Genomic DNA, 19824 nt, shown 5'->3' on the forward strand with positions numbered 1-19824 from the left:
ACTTGGTATAGACTTTCCCCACTTGCTCTAACGAGCTCTGTCACATCCACGGGCGAAGGTGAATATGATTCATTGTGTGATGGAAGAAGATATAGTGGAGATCTCTCAAGAACACCCAAATAGTGGAAGAAGGTAAATCCAATCTTCTCAAAACCCTAACACAAAATCCCCAAATCTAACATCTCACTTGCTTGCACAACAACACACGAAAACATGGTAATACTCCTCCAAGTCGGGTCGATCTATTGGGTCGGATCAAACTGTATCGCGAAGCTTCGCCCCTATACCCCAAATGAGATCAGTTATCTCTCCACTGCCATCACAGGCCTTATAAAAAAATCTCATTTGAGTCACCACCAAAAATATCGGAACGGATCAATCTTCGAAATAGGTACAAGAATTCGAGAAACACACATAACATATATTATATTAATTTGACCCTTTGAAATCATTGTACGGAAAACTTGGCTAAGGTTTATCAATAGTTTCTCAAGTAAGGTTTGCCGAATAGATAGATCTCTTGTGGGTTATTTCTCTGTTGATGGAAATACCGAAGGTGTGATTTTAGTTGTAGAGTGATTTTTTTCGCTAAAAGGTCATTTGCACTTAAAAAAAAAAAAAAGAAGGAGAATTATAGGTCAAAGTGAACTAAAAACAAAGTGCTAAAATCCCTTAGCCCCATCTATGGCATTGGCATCAACAGGAAAAAGAACAAGAAAATTGCATATTACGAAATCGATATCTCAGTCTACAATGAGCATCCGCTAAGAAATCATCTTGCACCGAAGGAGGGAATTTCGGAGAGTTTGTAGATATGGAATTTTTAGCAATGTTCTTAGCCAAGAAATCTGCTATTGGATTTACTTCACGAAAGCAATGAGATAGTTTCCATCGGATAGAAGACAAACAGGGCTGAAGGCAAATCCAATCTTGATAAACAAACTGTAGAATAGATTTACCATTAGTTGTAGAATTTGAACCATTATTTTGGGGAGAAGAGGAATTTCCATTTTGGAAGGCAATCGATGTTCCGAATTGGAATTTGTTTGATAACAGGGGTGTTTTTTTGGTGAATTTACTATGGTCAAAGATTTGGGTGGCTTCCTTGGCTTCCCGGCTCATGTGGGCACGCTGGAACCCACCGCCCCTCCTCGGTCCTACGCTGCAGTTTCCAAGCCCCGTCTGCCAAAGATCGCTAATTTCCCCACTCCAGTGAGGGATGGCAGTCTCACTAGAATCAAAATTCCCCAGGCAGCGTATATGGCTCAGTTGGAAAAGATGCAGTATGCTCTACTGGGTAGGGTGAACTTCCGTTTCACTACAATGGGCAAAGTCCGAGATGTAGCTAAGGCCTGGGCATTGAAGGACTCAGTGGAGGTGAAGTCTATCGGCAAAGGATTTGTGGTTTTCATGTTCCAGAATGCGAGTGATATGACCAGTGTCTGGAGAAAAGGACCGGTTCGTGTCGAAGGCCAGATCCTACGTTTCCAACAATGGCGTAAAGATTTTCAGGTTGATGCCCAAACCACAACTCATCGACTCACTTGGATTCGATTCCCCATGCTACCTTAGGAATATTGGCACCAGGACATTCTCTTCTCTATCGCGAAAGCAGTGGGAAGGCCTATCGCTATTGATCGCAAGACTACTGGTTCATTCTATGGTCGCTACGCAAGAGTTTGCGTGGACATTGATATTTCTTGTCCTAGAGTGGAAGAGGTCTACGTTGAAAGGGAACAAAAAGCCTCTTCTGAACTCTTTATTTTCAAGCAGACGGTGGATTATGAAGATCCTCCGTCGCGTTGCACAAGTTGTCACCGATATGGACACAAACCTGAAGGCTGCCCTCAGCGAGAACCAGCAGTGCCTAATGGAGGGGACATTCCAGGTGCAGAATCCGAGCAGGTCTTACCTCCTAGAAGGCGACGGCGACGACGACGACAACGCAGGTCCCTGGTGAGAAGGGATGTTCAGCACGATGGTAGTCCGACGAAGGAGTTAGAACATGACACGGCTCATCAATCTCACCCAGCCGAGGAGTATGATAAGGTCACGACACTTCAATCTCCCCCAATCGAGGTGTATGATAAGGTCACAACACTTCATTCTCTCCTAATCGAGGCGCACATCTTGGGATCCAATGTGGTTATCCAAGAGGATAATCTTCAATCGGCTGACATGGAAGTTAGTAGAGTCCCACTCACTCAATCACCCCAAATCAGAAATGAGCACACTGAGATTTCCTCTAGCGAAGAAGGTGGTAGAGACGTTGCTGTTGAAGCACATTTAAATTTGGCAAGTCCCACCCACGTGTCCCCATCACAGCCACATGGGCCTAAACTCGTGGTTCCTTCATGGCTAGACAACCATAGCCCGGCTGACCCTTCGAGATGGACCAGCCATGGAGAAGGTCGACTAGAAGTGGATCTCTCGCCTATTGCTGTCACAAGCTAGAACCAGGGTCGCACAGCCGTGGTTACGCATGCCCAGCCTGAGTTAGCTTTGGATGCAGAAGGTGATGCTGCATTCACAAAGGTGACAAGAAGACGCCAGGTACGAGATAGAACGTGGAGCAAGCCAACATCATTGCAGGGACTCATCGCCGCCGCCGTGATGTGGAGATGGACATGGTGGCTGCAGCCACAAGCAAGTCCCAGCAGCAGGGGGTCGTGCAAGGGCGCCAAGGTGATCTCCCCTCAGTTTCCTCATGAAGTGCATCTACTGGAACGTCAGGGGCATTGGCAATGTCAAGGCTCGAGCTCATTTACGATTGACTGCAAATGAGCATAAGCTGGATTTTCTCTGCTTGGTAGAACCCAAGATTGAAGTGGATAGATGCCCATTGGTTTTCTTCTCTCAGCTGGGGTTTAGAGCAGAGTTAATTTCAAACTCCAGGCATGAAGGCAATCCGAACATCTGGTTTCTATGGCAGGAAGGGTTGGTGAGGCCAGTGGTTATTTTACAATCGGATCAGCAGATCTCTCTCCAGGTTGAGGTCAACGGCATTACAAGTCTCATTTCGATGGTCCACGTAAGCTGTTTCAGTCTGGGCGTCGTCAGCTGTGGTGTGACTTGGTGTCTCTTGCTGGGAATGGTCGTCCTTGGCTTGTAATGGGTGATTTTAATGCATGCATGTTCTCTTTCAAAAAAAGAGGTTCGGGTCGCTTTAATATTGGATCTGCTGAAGAGTTTGCAGCCATGGTGGAGGCAGCTTCTCATTTTCCAATCCCCTCCACGGGTGCCAAGTTTACCTGGACTAACAACAGAAGGGTAGGGAATGTTAGCAGTCTTGGATCGCAGCTTTGTTAATGACCTATGGTGGCAGCACTATCCTGGAGGCATTCAACGGGTCTTGGTCAGGGGACCCTCGGACCATTCCCTGCTTCTTGTTTCTTGTGAGTATCCCAGCCGCCCACATAATGTGCCTTTTCGAATGCAACGTTTTTGGGCTGAGCATGCAAATTTCAGAAAGTTTGTTTAGTTATCTTGGGCTGAACCAGTGCATGGCTCCCCTCTCTTTGTTGTGGCCCAAAAGCTTAAGCGCTTGAAAGGTCCTCTCCTAAATTGGGCTAGGGAAGTCTTCCCTCACATAGATCATGATGTCTCTCGGACTAGGGCCTTGCTTGAGTCAGCCCAAAATGCCTTGGATGATGTTCAAGAGGATCCAGGAGATCTCTATGAGCAAGAATTGGAAGCCAGGAGAAACTATGATGCGGCTGTCTTGCTCCAAGAGAAGTTGTGGAGTGAAAAGGCTAGAGAGAGAAGGGTAAAGTATGGAGATCGTTGTTCGAAGTTCTTCCATCTGTCAGCTAAAATCAGGCACGCTCGCAACTCTATTCAAGAAATAGTAAAAGAAAATGATTCGGTCTTAACAAATCCAGGAGACATAGGGTCTTGTATGGCTAAGCATTTTGAAGCTCTTTTCAAAAGAGGAGACTCCATCAAGAAGGCTGACCTGCTTCTAGTGATTCCTAGCATTGTTACAGAGGAGGAGAATGGGATGCTTACCAAGATCCCCTCTCCTGATGAAATAAAGGCTGCAGTGTTTGATCTGGATCCCTCTAGTGCCCCGGGCCCAAATGGCTTCCCTGGTACTTTTTATTGTGTTTGCTGGGACACGGTAGGGAGAGATGTTTGTCGGGGTGTCCAGAATTTTTTCAGAGGAGTGGTAACTAAGGGGGTAAATTACAATTTTTTAACCTTGGTTCCGAAAGTTGATAATGCAAACAAGGTGAGGCAGTACCGACCTAATTGCTTGGGGAATTTCTTTTTCAAGCTTATACCGAAGATATTGGCTAGCCGTCTCTCTTCTATTCTCCAAAAACTAGTTTCGGCAAAGCAGGGAGCCTTTCAGAAAGGAAAAGTCATCTTTGAAAATATTGGGGTGGCCTCTGAGCTTACAAATTTAGTGTCAGTCAAGTGCAGAGGAGGAGGTATGGGCTTGAAGCTTGATATCCAAAAGGCGTTTGACACTCTAGAGTGGTCCTATCTCTTTGATGTTCTAAGTGCATTTGGGTTTTCAAATTTATAGATTTCATGGGTACATCAAATTCTACTCTCTTCAAGAATCTCAGTGTTGATCAATGGTGGCCCGGTGGGGTTCTTTAGCGTGGAAAGGGGTCTGCGCCAAGGGGACCCTCTTTCGCCCCTCCTATTTATTCTTTCAGAGGAGGTTCTTTGCAGAGGACTCAGTGATCTTCGTCAGAAGGGCAAAATTGCAGCACTGCCAGGCCCACGCCAGGTGTTTACCCCTTCCCATCTCTTATATGCTGATGATCTTTTTATTTTCATGAAGGCAGATATCCAGAGTGTTAAACAGGTGAAGCTTTTCCTTGACAATTATGGTTCCTACTCGGGTAAAAAAATTAACCTTGCTAAGAGCAAAGTATTTATAGGTAGAATCTTTGTGCCGAGACAACAGCGACTGCTCTTGGAGTTGCAGATTCCTATTTGTTCCCTCCCTATGAGATATTTGGGGGTTCAACTGAGCAAAGGTAGGCCGAAAAGGGATATGATACTTCCACTTGTAGATCAATTCAAAAAAAGATTGGCAGCTTGGAAGGGTCGCCTTCTCTCCATGGCAGGGCGAGTGGAGTTAGTCAGGTCAGCTATGGGAAGTATCCCTGTTCATAATTTTTCCATCTACCTTTGGCCAGCTTCTTATGTTGCTCTCATGGAACGATGGATTCGCAATTTCATCTGGTGTGGAGTGTCTGGTAGCACTAAAGCCATAACAGTCAAGTGGGACAGTGTTTGTAAGCCAAAAAGCGAAGGAGGTCTTGGGATCCGTCGCCTAAGTGAGCTTAATATGGCCCTTCTATCTAAACTAGCTTGGTCCATTAAAACGGACACCTCTGTCTTTGCAGGCTTCATGCGGGGGAGATTAGTTAAGGCCGATGGATCTCTTAAAAAATCCATTGGAACCTCAACTATCCTCCCAGGTCTTCGTAAGGTCTGGAACTTTGTATGCACATCTGAACGGTGGGTTGTGGGAGATGGTCATTCAATTAACTTTTGGTATGATAAGTGGATTGGTAACCAGAGCGTGGAGGACCTAATGCATCCCCATTTTATTCCTAGAACTCTTGAGGCTAAAGTTTTTGATTTTTTTATGGAAGGTACTTGGGATCTGCCGGCAACATCTGACCCAACTCTCCACCATGTTCTAAATATCATCCAAAGATTGGACGCCCCCCCCTTCCAACAAGCTAGATCGACGTGTATGGGCTCACACCAATTTAGGGCCATTCTCGATTGCATCAGCCTGGGAGGCAATTAGATCCAAGGCACCGCCTTGGGAATGGGAATGGGCCATTTGGAAAAATAACCTGCAGCCCCGAACTTCTGTTATTTGGATGGCATCTGATGTATGGAGCCCTTCCAGCCGATGACAAAGTTCAACGCAAGGCTGTAGCACTGGCCTCTAGGTGTGTGCTTTATGGTGTTGCTTGTGAATCTAGCACACACATCTTTCTGAACTGCTCCTTCTCTTGTGATGTTTGGAGGAATATATTGCTTCAGTTCAACGAAAGCTGGACTGGGTTCCCAAGTATCCAGCTTTTATTTTCTTGGTGGAGGAAAAAACTTAAGCTTGTTCCCCTTCCTACTATCTGGGGACCTCTCATTGTTATTGCATGTCAACAGATTTGGTTGGAGCGCAATAGAAGGAGATTTGATAATATTAAAAGACCTCACTCTCAGGTGGTGTCAATGTGTTTCAGAGAAGTGAGGTACTGATCCAAGTCAGATAGGGTAAGAATTAAGTAAGTGCATGATTTATCATTGGCTAGAATGCTGCGAATTCCCATCTCCAACTCTCCTGCAAAGCCTATCTTGGAAGTAAAATGGAAGCATCGTCCTCCAGGCTAGTTGAAGTTAAACATTGATGGGTCCTCGTTGGGAAATCCAAGCTCCTCAGGTCCGGGTGGTATTTTTAGAAATCACAATGGCACTCCGATCAAGTGCTTTGCCACTTACCTGGAAGTTAGAACCAATTTCATGGCTGAGGTGGCAGCATTCATGGTGGGTATTAAAGAAGCTCGTGACCTGGGCATTCCCTAGCTCTGGATTGAATGTGACTCAGCAGCAGCAGTGCCAACTATTCTTTCCGATAAGATCCCCTGGAGTTACTTGCAAAGCTGGTGGTCAATCTCCCCCTATCTAGGCTCTATCCAATGGAGAATAACTCGTTGCTACAGAGAAGCTAATGCAGCCGCAGATGCACTTGCGAATCACGCCTCAAAGAAAAAAGAATCTAATTCCTGGCAGCCTTCACCAGGCTTCATTGCCCACTTTGTAAGCTGGGATGCCATGGGGCGGCCCTATTACAGGTTCACCTAAGGGGTGTCGCCCTTCTTTTGTTGTCTTTCTTGTTATGATTTTCATCTTGTAACATCTTCTTTTCATTCCATAATCAATACATTGCTGACCTTTAGGAAAAAAAAAAAACCATTAGTTGTAGAGTGATTTTACTATTTTTGAGTTTAGAAATACTTAGACTACAGTCGTGTACATTTTTTTTTTTAATTTCAATTTTGTTCTTTTACTGATATTTAGCAAAGACAAAATAAAAAAAAATTACCAAAGAAAAGTTGCAAAGTTGCTGTCCTTGTATGAGGACATGATACGGAATTCCGGACTGAAAGAGAAGTGACGACACTTTTTTCTTCAAAATTTGAAAGTTGTAGGGAGAGCTAGGACGTTGGTAGTTGGTGGTCTAGTTATGCAATTTGGATCCACTATTGCCGAGCTGCCCGGCAAGACCGTGCTGCCTAGACACGGCAAGGTGTGCAATGATTGCCTTACCCCTACCCAAAGTCTTTGCCCGAGTAGGGGTAACGCAATCATTGCACGCCTCACCATGTCTAGGCAGCACAGTCCTTCCGGGCAGCTTACGTGGGAATCAGCTAACAAACATACATTAAATGTCCAAACGTGAGTGTGGGATATCTTTCTTTGGAGTTTGAAATGAGAGACCCACCGACAAAGATTGAACAGAGGACGTGGTCCTTCACCGTTGTTCTCTCCATTAGCTTTCCATCCAACTCCGAGGCCGCGTATTAATGTATAATGGAAAGTTGAGTCAACTAGTCAAGTATCAGTGATACGTAGGTGAACAACGTACTATTTCAAAGGTTTGGCATAGTCATAATTCATAATTCGTAATAAGTGTATAATGACTCTATTTTGTATCGAGCTCGCATCATTGGATGAAGCTTCTTCCACACGTTGAGCTTTCAGGACCGTACTTCAGTGCATCGTTAAATACCCACACTACAGAGGATTTTAATCTATAATCTCTCTCTATCTTTTCTACCCAAAAAAAAATCTAAAATTCTCTCTCTATCTCTTGTGGGCTGGATGGTAAGTACATTAGTTGTGTATCCTGCCTACAAGGATAGAACGAAAAGGAATTCACACCCAATGATGCTTTTATGATATCGTGTTCACATATTTGGGTTTTAACCAAAAAAAAAATTCACATATGTGGGGAATTATTTGGATAAATCACATGATAAAATATTTATCTTATCTAAATTATACATTTTGTGCACTACTATAAGTTTTTCCAATCATCCTTATCATTTAAGAAAGCTAAGGGATAGAGTTTTCTGTCTGTAGTGTGGTACCAGTGCCAATTTGGGGGGAAAATGGGAGTGCGTGTGGAAGCATCAACAGATATAGGATTTTCGCCTAGCATGGATGTGGGACGATCATTTCGCAGAGGCTTGTGTCTAGACGCAGGAACCACGTTCGAATAAACTTCTTGTTCCCAAAAGTTAATTACATTACAAAAAATTCTCTCTAAGCAAGTGACGTAGGCTATGTCAGTGCTCTCTATCTCTATCTCTCTCCTTGGACACTCTCTATTCTTTCTGCCCTATATTGATGAATAACGTCGTATACTCTCTATTGGCTGGCTCCGCCACCCCCATCAGCTCAAAGAACTCTCTTCCAAACTATGCTCAAAGCTTTCTTTTGAATTGTCCTAATGTTGGAAATCGGTACCCACACCTTCATAGGAAGCAAAAATAATTATAGAAGGATTCAGAATTACTACAACAAAGTTTGCACATGGAAGCCAATGGTATAGAATGCCTGGATACCATATCATCAGTCGAAAAACAGCCATGTACCAGCCTCCATCCAAATATAGATGTCCGAGGAAGCAAATATTTTTGGCACACTAGTCGTGACCAGCCTTGTATAGTGTTCTTAATGCGTAACTTTTCCCATGTTAAAGCAACAGAGAAGTCCTCTAATTCAGATAAAGATCACACCCTTCTATCCTCCATGGGAATTGTTGACAGGGGAATGATATATTTTTTTTTGGTAAAGATCAGCAATATATGTATTAAAATAGAGAAACTGTTACATCATGCGGGAATATAAAGACTAGCCAGGGCTGGCCAATCCCATTTCGCCATTACAAACAAATCGTTCTAATCTCTTAAAGTTAGAACCTATAGTAAGGGCGGCCTGAAGCTTCCCATTCAATTGCGTGGGCAATGAAAGGGGGGGCGATGGTCCAATAGTAGGATTCCTGTTGAGTTGCTACTTTTTTGGCAAGAGCATCCACCGCCGTGTTAACCTCACGGAGGCAGTGTGTAATGCGCCATTGAATGGAGCATAGGAAACCAGATATAGTCCACCACAGCTGTATAAAGTGCCATGGAAATGATTTTGAGTGAAACCACCGATGTAGAGTCACACTCCACCCATAAATTGCTAATATGTAGCTCTTTCGCTTCTCTAATTCCTTTAAAAAAGGCCTCCATCTCTGCATTAAAATTAGTCTCCACTCTTTGGAAAGTTGTGAAGCACCGGATTGGGTATCCAACTTGATTTCTGAAAATCCCTCCGCCCCTGAAGACCCTAGGTTTCCCAGGGACGAGCCATCTATATTCAACTTTGTCCAACCTGGGGGTGGATGTCTCCATTTGAGTTCTAAGATGGAGCTTGCTGATGGCCTTGCAATGGCTACATGGAAATTTCTTGCCATGACCAGTTCTTCCACTCCCTTCACCCAAATAGCATTAACACCTGAGCTATCTGAGACTTCTCTGAGGCAGCGTTTCACCACCTACATAGGTGTTCCTTCTCGATTGTCGAATCTTTGTTTATTGCGCTCAAACCAAATTTGTTGACAACCAATGATGAGAAGCAGCTCCCATACTTGGCTTAAGGGCACGCTCTTCACCTTCCTTCGCCACCATGAAAAGAGTAGTTCCATTGAAGGGAATCTAGTCCAATTTTCTTTGAAATAGGAGAGGATTTCATGCCACACCTGAACAGAGAAATGGCATTCCAGGAAAATGTGTGCACTTGATTTGCATGCCTCTCTACACAGCTCACATCTTGACACAATTGGAACAGATCTCTTCCTTACAATGTCATCTGTTGGGAGGGCACCATGCGCCATCCTCCAACCCATCAAAGAGCAGCGAGGGTGTAGCACTCGCTGCCATATTGCCTAGTTCTAAGGTGGAGGGGCTGCCTTTAGTCTCAGACCTTCCCAAGCTGATTTGACAGTAAAGCTCCCCGTATTTGAATGTGCCCACATCCGAAGGTCCTCTCTTGCCATAGCTGCGATGCCCAAGTCCTTGATCTTTTCAAACACTGCATGGATCGCTGGAGATTTAACGTTAGGGAAGTCCCAATGATCTCCTTCTACAAAGTCTGAAACTATGGCTGATAGATTGAGGGGTATCCTGCTAGGCTTCAATAGATTCTCAATACTCTGGTCTCCCACCCAATTGTCATACCAGAACCGGATAGAGGTTCCATTGCCCACTGCCCATTGTTCTGCAGATTGAACAAAGTTCCATACCCTGTAAATCCCAGGGAGCACTGTAGATGTGCCGAATGCCTTTTTTGGGGTGCCATCCTTCTTTAAAAACCTCCCTCTCAAGAAACTCGCAAAGTTTATCTTCTCCATTTTTATTGACCAAGCTAACTTAGCAATCAGGGCCAAATTTAGAACTCGAAGGCGTCGAATCCCTAGTCTTCCTTCCTTCTTGGGTTTGCAGAGGCTGTCCCAACGCACTGTGACTGCCTTGGATTTTTCTGCTTCTCCCATCCAGATGAAGTTACGTATCCATCTTTCCATGAGGTTGATAATTGATGCTGGCCATAGGTAAATCGAGAAGTTGTGAATTGGAATGCTACACATCACGAATCTGACTAATTCCACATGCCCCGCCATAGAAAGAAGGCACCCCTTCCGGGCAGACAATCTTCTTTTAAATTTATCAACCAAAGGCATAAGTACCTCCCTTTTCACTCTTCCTTTCACTAGTTCCACTCCTAAGTATCGGGTGGGAAGCTTGCAGATAGGAATTTGTAAAGCTAAAGACAGTCGTTGCTTCTTGGTTGCTGTGATTCTTCCAAAAAAAACCTTGCTTTTTGCGAGGTTGATTACCTGACCCGAGTAGGAGCCATAGTCATCTAAAAACTGTCGTACCCGCTGCACACTCTTTAAATCTGCTTTCATAAAGATGAAAAGATCATCAGCATAGAGGAGGTGAGTAGGAGTTTCCACCTGCCGTGGACCTGGAAGAGCTGAAATCTCTCCTCTTCTGCGCAATTCCGTGAGACCTTTGCAAAGTACCTCTTCTGAGAGGATAAATAAAAGAGAGGATAAGGGGTCTCCCTGCCGCAGCCCTCTTTCCACCCCGAAAAACCCACTGGACCTCCATTTATTAGGATGGAAATTTTGGTGGTCTGCAATATCTGATGTACCCACGAGATCCATAGTTGTGAAAAACCAAAAGCTCGCAGGACATAAAAAAGGTAGCCCCAGTCAAGCGTATCAAATGCCTTTTGAATGTCCAGCTTCATGCCCAATCCACCACCCCTACATTTCAGGGACATGATATTAGCCAGCTCTGATGCTACACCAATGCTCTCAAATATCACTTTCCCCTTCTGGAATGCTCCTTGCTCTGGGGAGATTAGCTTATGCAGGATCCTGGCCAATCGAGTTGCCATAATTTTAGGGATTAATTTAAAAAAGAAGTTCCCTAGCATATTGGGCGAAACTGCCCCACTTTATTTGCACCTTCCACCTTCGGTACCAGGCTTAGGAAATTGCTGTTAATGCCCCTTGTGATCACTCCTTCTTGAATGAAATTTTGTATCCCGTTGCAGACATCCGCTTCAACAATGTCCCAGCAGACCCTGAAAAAGACACCTAGAAACCCGTCTGGACCTGGTGCACTGGAGGGGTCCAGATCGAACACAGCAGCTTTGATTTCCTCAGGTGAGGGAATTCTTGCAAGCATCTCATTATCTTCCCTAGTAACCAGCTCCGGTATTGCAGTTAGCAGACCCTCTGTCATAACGATGGACAGGGAAATGATATAATTTGCTCGTAGATCTCCAGTAACTCTGAGGAAGATACACTTGGCAACACCCATCGTCAGTTCCTCCATGTACTAAAAAATTGCTGATTTCAAGTTGTATGTAATAGGGAAATCGACAAGAATCAGATCAAAACTAGGGTCAATTAAGGGTGTCAAAAAATGGAACTAGAAACGGATAGTGATTTCATAGGTTCTCTTGGCCATACTAAAATTTTATGAGTTTACTGATAAGGACACTAAGATTAGGAAAGCAATCATGGGAGAGAGGATTTTTTTTTAGAAAGATATGAATTGGGGTGGGCGGTCATATTAGGAGGGGAGAGATATTTTAGAAAGAGAGAGAGGGTAATGTGAGAGAGGGAAAGAGAGGAAGGGAAGAGTTTTCGAAGCAAAAAAGGAAAGTGGGAGAGAGAGTAGAAAATAAAAAAAGGCAGTAGGAGAGAGAGTATGGAAAGAATGAGAGATGAGGAAGGGATCATGAGAGATGAGAGGAATAAGGAAATTAATTTTTAATGAGTAATTGAATATTAAAAAAAATGGAAAGGGTCCCAAACATTTTGGGAAAAATAAAAAGATGGAAAAAAATATAAAAAGAAAGGATAAAGTTATCAAGTGAAAAAGTAGTCACAAAGTATGCATTCGTGCGCTTATATAATAGTATAATATATATTTCAGTTCATCTATTTGATGCCTTAAAAATCAATTGGTTTTAAGATGGAAGCTTAATATGGTATCAAAGCGGGTATGTTGGACCTCTATCGATGATGGGCATTGCTCCACCCACGAAGATAGAGTTCAAAGACCTGCATGTAAGGGGGAGTATTGAGTTAATCCAACATCGACCGTGGTTGCTCTGACTATCAAGTATAAGGGCCACAAGAGGCCACCCCACTTTAAACCAACTGATTTTAAGATGGAAACTTAATATTAGTACAATTTGCAACCATGCAAGCTTCATACATTATTCCATGAAGAGAGAGAGAGACTTAAGTAGTTATTGGCATAGCAATTACCTATGTAATATTGAGGCCACCTCTTTTATTTTTTAATCACTAGAGGCATGCCATATACAAACTAAACATAATATATAATTGAGAGAGAGAGATGCAAGTTTCATAAATTATCCCCTGAATCAAGTTTACATGTTTTCAGGCAGCTTTCATTGGTGCACTCTTTATTCATTCATACGATTCAGATCAATGGGTGATCGAGCATGGGTAGGAATCCATGGCTAAGGCTAGCAAGCCAGACTTTCTGTGTGTCGAGCATGATATCCCCACACTCGTGTGTATCCCAGCCTTCCAGTGCATGCACAATTCCAGCTACACGCCACGCGCTCATCACTCGCCTCGGCAGCCAATTCTGTTGATCAAATCCATGTACATACATATATGCAAACACTTATAGAACTGGTAATGATCTTTTACTTACTATAATAATAGAGAGAAATCCTAAATTAGCAAAGTAACCTCAAATTAAGTTGGAATTTAATTAATTAATTAATTACCTCACAAGAGTATACATTTTGGAGAGCCTTGGGGATGAGCATGGCTGGGGTAGTGTAGTAAATACAATCCTTATTGCGCACAACCTTCTTTGGTGGAAACTGTGAGCATGGAATGAAATGTGTCCCTTCCGGTGCTCTTCTTTGTTCTTTCTCGCTCAGCTCTCCATCTCCGACCAACCACACCTACATTTTTATTATTATTATTAAGTCATTTTTATTGCCTCCAGTAGTCATTAATAGTTTCTTAATCCTCAATTCAAAAGAGAGACAAAATAGCGATCAATGATTGTTTTACCTTCTGGGTGTAACTGGTAGAGATGAGCAAGTTAATCCACAACTCTGTAGGGATTCGTAACTTAAGCTTATCAAAATTATCCTTGCACACCACACCTACCTGTTTCCACCACTCTACCATTAATAGAGACTTGTAGTACATAAAATTGAGTTGACAAATTAAAACATGTCTAAATGTTCCCACCGATACGAGTCCGGATTAGATCTCTACCCACATGGGGTCCCACCCCACATGGATCTCATCGTCCATGGTGTGTAGAACCTCCCTTTGGCATGCCCGCATCGTATGGACCATGAGATCTATGTGGGTTGGCACCCCATGTGGAGAGCTGATCCCTACTCCACCCATACCCTCACCCAAATAACAATAATTTATTAATAATTAGAATTTCGAGTGATTAATGAATTGAGTTTACTTCTCAATATGGTACCTGGATTCCTCTTTCACATAAATTCTTGACAATAGCACAAACAACCTTAGACATGTTTCCTCTGAGAAGCACTTGTTTTGTTCCTTCGGGAATGTTATGAAGCACCACGGCAACAGCTAAGCTGCTTCCATCTACGATCCTGATCTTGAGATTTGGGTGCTTATGGAGATAAAGTTCACCATTTCCATTAAATTGCTCTCCCTATTAATCACCATGTATTTGTTTAATGTTTCGACATAAACTTCGAAGCTGAAAAGTTTTCCAGTGTTGTTTTTCAATGGAAACAACGATTGAAAAACTTTTCCAACATATAAAATTTTATACCAAAACAAACGGAACCTTCAATGGAAGTACAAAAATTTAAGAATGTTTTAATCTTCCAAAATGTTTTTGCCTAATCCAAACACATATATACCATCACCCTAATGTATGAAGTACAAACTTGCCTGATTTAGAAGACCTAAACTCAACACTTTAACACCTTCACTCTCGGCCTCAAAAATAGCTCTTTCAATCAAACTGTTGATCGTATCTTTTTGGCTCGACGACAAATACTGCAAGATAGAGATCAGCCAGTCATTGGAAAACAAAAGCAGCATATAGGAACAAGAAAAAAGGGGAAAAGCTAGAGAGTCTTACATGGAAACTAAATCTTGGGATTGCCCATGTTTGGAGCTTGAGTTTATCAAATATGTTCCTCTCCACTGTAATGGTAGAACCAATTATGGATGTGAACAACATGAACCCATATGGAATCGGCCATAACATCGATAAGTACCATCTGGAGCTGTAAGGCTCAGATGCGAGCGAGGCGATGGCCGGTGGTAGATGATAGAAGGACTGAAGTGTTGTTGGGTGAATCAAGTGTACTACATCTGGTGTCTCTTTCCTTCCCATGAGTGAATCTTCATACAATTTGTCTGTGGACTTGTCCATGGTTCCATATATGTAATCATAGATTGGCATGAAGAGGGAGTAGTTGGTTCGAAATTGCGTATGATGAAGAGAATGAAACCTGTTTATATTTGGTACATTTTATGAAGCATTCAAAAGCATGTCGATCTATACTCTTGTTTTTTGGATTATGGTTATCAAAGTCCAAATTGAGGACATAACTACTACTTAAAGTAATGACACAGCCGACATGAGAAAACCGGTTGGTGGTCCATCTTTTAAAATATTGAGTATAAAAGCAAGGGTAAATGATCATCTGCACACTGTCCGTGTGTGGATTCTTTAACAGACCCACTCACACAAACAATGGCCCATTCGCCCTCCACCAAAAGACTCTATTTATATATTCGTAATCCTTTCCCTAAGTACAATTCAGTCCACAAGAAGTTGGTAGGGATGGGCCCTAATACATGATATGACATTGAATGGATGATTAATAAATAAATGAAGTGTATAAGTAATAATGGGATGAGCCCTAATACTATGAGATCCTCATTAATGGAGCTGTCATAGATTGAATGGGACCTGCAGGAAAAAAGTCGGTTTCGCTTTGCTCAGGGCTGATTTTTATCTGTTCGAGTTTGGATTAGTCTGTTTCTCTGGAACCCTATTGATGGCCATGCCGAAAGTGGGGTTCTAGAGTAATAGCTCTAATCTCTTTTGCTCCTCTAAGGTTACCTGCCAAAGACGTAGGGGTCACGCCCTCGCACAACAGAGGCCAGAATGATCGCCATGCCCCCATGTATGGCAAAAATTCCGCCCTCTTTTGTGCCACCGCGTGCGCTCTCATTGGCGGGCGCGTGCGACGTGGCCCCTATGTCCTAACACTGGGGTGCAAGAAATTAACACCGCAACCCCTAGAACCCTAGAAAGTAGGTAAAATGGATTTAAGTTGACAATATAAAAGATAAAAAAACTACAGAACTTAGGGAAGGAGCTTTGAAAACTTACGATGGAGTATACATAAGGTACTTGAGAAAAGGAAAGATGTTGAACACCCACTTTGGAACCAGCTCAAAGTTGCAATGACCCATGTAGTTCATAAAATCTATGTAAGTTACATACCCTACCATCACTCCCACAGAGGCAGTTTCAGTGAATAACATACTCAATATCGGGATTGCAAACAGTAGAAAATAAACCATAAGCTCTGCAAATGGATGAATAACAGCTGCCACCAAAATTAGCATCAAAGATTATCAGTATAAATGCATGAAGTAGCAGTGAAATATACTTACAAATTATAAGAGATCGAGAATTAAGAAACAGTGGCTGTGGGTTAATTAATTACCTGTGATGGGCTCAGTAACAATAGATGAATGATGGTGTGAATGGTAACGAGAATAAAGGAAATGATGGTGCAAAGCTCTGTGAAACCAATAATACAGGAATTCCACTGGACCCATGTGGAGAAGAATGGTAAGAACAAGACCATTCCACTTCCACAATGGCATTCTAGCACTTCCGGGAAGATACATAACTACAACGTAGGTTAGAATGCCACTCAGAATGACTTGGTCATCCCTGCAATTTATTTCTCATCAAATCAATCGAATGAGAAAGACAAGGGGAAAGTTAGCCAAAAATAATACTGAAAGAAAATGACAACTCATCATCACCCACCAGTTTCTTTCTCTATCCACTTGTTCGAATTCAATGCCTTTGTCTACTATCCTGTGTTTGGATTTGGAAGTTTGGTAACGAGCTAAGCTTATCCATAGTTGGCTGTGAAGCAATCTCCACAGCAAGATTGGTAAGATGAACAAGACTGTTATGTCCCTCTCTCTCTCTTCTTTGGTCACAAATGAACGAACACTATGTACTAGCCCGGGCACCAAAACCACATACTTCATTTCAAACACAACAAACCCTCATTAGAACAACAAGAAGAAGACGATGAAATGTGGTGGAATGTTACATGGAAATGAAAAGGGTCAGGTACCTTCATGTTTCCAAGCTTTTGCCATGGCCAGTCAATCAGGAGACCTGGTTTGGATGCCATTCCTTCAGTGCTACCTTAACCTCTCAAAAAAGATACGTGCTGGTATCTCCGCTCCTAGAACTATTTATAACATAGAAATCATTGAGCTGAGTCACGAATTCACCTTTTTTTTTTTTTTTTTTTTTTTGTTAAAAGGGTTTCTTGTAGGTTACCTTAGAGGAGGGACCTACAAGTTAAGAACATATAGTCAACAAAGCTTTACCGATAAAAACGTGTAGTAAACATAAGTTTCAAATTACAAATTTTTAAAAGCCATTAAGTGGAAATTGACAAATCAGTCCTACACATTAAGGACCGGGCCCTCCTACAAGTAGGTGGTCCAAACAATTCTTCAATAGTTTGAAATGTGCCTATCTGAATGATTCATTCCTCTTGATTAAAATCTTATAGAATAGACACCAATATAACGTGAACATTATACATACACCTAATATATAACCTTGAATCATGTCTGGATCAAGACACATCATTCAGAGAAGAAACACGTGTCATGCTAACAATAATCAATCAATTTGTAGTACTGTGATGGGGTCTTAGATTATCAGGACACGTCGTTCAGACTTATTCCATACTCAATTATTGTTTGTTACTTTGATACAAAAATAGAATGGATAAAATGTGAAGGAGTGGGACCTATTTTGTTCACCTTTAAGTATATATATATTTTTTATCTTTAAATACTTTTTTATTAACCCCAACTAATGATTTTCCTCTTTCTATTAACAAGTCCTTGTTAGAGGATGCTTTAGGGCGAGCAAGGTTCAGATTTTGCTAGTGGGAGGTGTTTCTCTTGTGTTTGTTTGGTAGGGTTTATTTTCCTATTTTTGTTTATCTGTAATTGTCTGGGTATGCCCAGACGTTAAACACTTGTATTATTTTTTTCTTTTTTAATTCAATCTTTGCTAATCTTTAGCTAAAAGAAAATATAATCTATCAATTTTTTCCGTATTATATTGTAAAAACAAACACCATAGAAACACGAAGAAAACAAAACAAAACAAAGATAACACACACATATTTAATCTGATTCACACCCCAATATGATGTTCTATGTGATAAGGATACATTCCTAACATTACCTCTCAAAGCAACGTGTATTTAACCACCGTGTATTCTAAAATTTGTTTTTTTGTTATCACATCTTAATTTACTACTTGTATATATATCAAGGAATATCTTAATAAAAAAGATCAAGAATCAACATGGTATAAGATTTGCCCCACTTGCTTTGACGAGCTCTGTCATATCCATGGGCGAAGGTGAATATGATTCACTATGTAATAGAAAAAGGTACAATGGAGATCTCTGAAGAACACCCAAATAGCGCAACAACCTCTCTCTTCCCAAAACCCTAACACAAAAACCCCAAATTTGACATCTCACTTGCTTACACAATAAGACACAAAAATAAGGTAATACTCCTCCAATGTTGGGTCGATCCATCGGGGTCGGGTCGAATTGTATTGCAAAACTTTGCCCTCGTACCCCCAAATGAGATCAGTGGTCCTTCCACTACCATCACAAACCTCAGAAAATAAAAAAAAAATAAAAAAATAAAAAAAATAAAAATTTATTCCGGTCACCAGCAAAAATATCGGAACGGATCCATCTTTGAAATAGGTACAAGCATTCGAGATACACACATAACATATATTATATTAATTTGACCATTTGAAACCATTGTTTGGAAAACTTGGCTAAGGTTTATCAATAGATAGATCTCTTGTAGGTTAGTTCTCAGTTGATGGCAATACCGAATGTGTGATTTTTTCACTAAAAGGTCATTTGTATTAAAAAATAAAAACAAGGAGAATTACAAGTCAAAGTGAACTAAAAACAAAGTGTTATAATCCCTTTACCCCACCTACAACATTGCCATCAGGAGGGAAAAGGGTAAGAAAATTACATATCACAAAATTCAATATCTCGGTCTACAATGAGCATCCACTAAGAGCTCGTCTTGCACTGAAGGAGGGAATTCCGAAGACTTTGTAGGTATGGAATTTTTAGCAACGTCCTTGGCCAAGATGGGGTTCGATTCCCACGCAATCAGTGTGACCCAAGGCACTGGCTAATTGTCCTCTCTCGATTTACACATGACAAATGACTCTAACATGCGATAAACTTTCCGATTGACCTCTTTCTCATCACTTGATCACACAAAAGAGTGATTTTTATAACTATTATTGTTTTACCAGAGTTTCTTTCGTTGGGAGCCCAAACTAGGCCTTCTGGACTCACCCTTGGCAGGGAGATGAATTCTGATTCTTACATGAACTGGCTCTGCTATTGAATTTGCTTCGCGAAAGCAATGAGATAGTTTCCACCAGATAGAAGAAGAAATAGGGCTGAAGGTAAATCCAATCTTGATAAACAAACTATGGAATAGATTTACTATTAGTTATAAAGTTTAGAAATGCTTAGACTATAATCGTGTACATTTTATTTTTTTATTTCAATTTTGTTATTATACAGATCTTTAGCAAAGAAAAATAAATAAATAAATAAATACCAAAGAGAAGTTGCGAAGTTGCTGTCCTTGGGGACATGATCCGGAATTCCGGACTGAAAGAGAAGCGATGACACATTTTTCTTCAAAATTTGAAAGTTGTAGGAGAGAATGGGGCGTTGGTAGTTGGAGGCCTAGTTACGTGGGAATCAGCTAACAAACATACATTACATTCCAAACGTTAGAGTGTGGAATATCTTTCCTTGAAGTTTGAAATTAGAATTATCAAAAAAAAAAGAAGTTTGAAATGAAACCGACCGACA

The 19824-nt window shown here is 41.7% G+C and overlaps 1 protein-coding gene across 1 annotated transcript; it reads right to left on the reverse strand.

Moving 5' to 3' along the window:
• Positions 1-12991: 12991 nt before the first annotated feature.
• On the reverse strand, positions 12992-17094 carry LOC122658674 (very-long-chain aldehyde decarbonylase GL1-5-like). Its single transcript, XM_043853727.1, has 10 exons — positions 16993-17094; positions 16674-16897; positions 16342-16574; positions 16002-16221; positions 14736-15111; positions 14543-14650; positions 14097-14297; positions 13667-13765; positions 13372-13554; positions 12992-13226 (listed from the first exon to the last, which is right to left on the reverse strand). Exons 1-10 carry the CDS (start codon positions 17050-17052, stop codon positions 13056-13058), a joined length of 1875 nt encoding a protein of 624 aa, XP_043709662.1. The 5' UTR covers positions 17053-17094; the 3' UTR covers positions 12992-13055.
• Between the last annotated feature and the right edge of the window lie 2730 nt (positions 17095-19824).

The sequence above is a fragment of the Telopea speciosissima genome, chromosome 1 (assembly GCF_018873765.1).
Source record: "Telopea speciosissima isolate NSW1024214 ecotype Mountain lineage chromosome 1, Tspe_v1, whole genome shotgun sequence".
NCBI classification, from domain to species: Eukaryota; Viridiplantae; Streptophyta; class Magnoliopsida; order Proteales; family Proteaceae; genus Telopea; species Telopea speciosissima.

Coding starts and splice junctions, on each gene's coding strand:
- LOC122658674 (XM_043853727.1), bottom strand. CDS start 17,052: ATGGCATCCAAACCAGGTCTCCTGATTGACTGGCCATGGCAAAAGCTT. Junction 16,575..16,673: donor GTGGATAGAGAAAGAAACTG/GTGGGTGATGAT, acceptor AATAAATTGCAG/GGATGACCAAGTCATTCTGA. Junction 15,112..16,001: donor TACCTTATGTATACTCCATC/GTAAGTTTTCAA, acceptor AAATATAAACAG/GTTTCATTCTCTTCATCATA.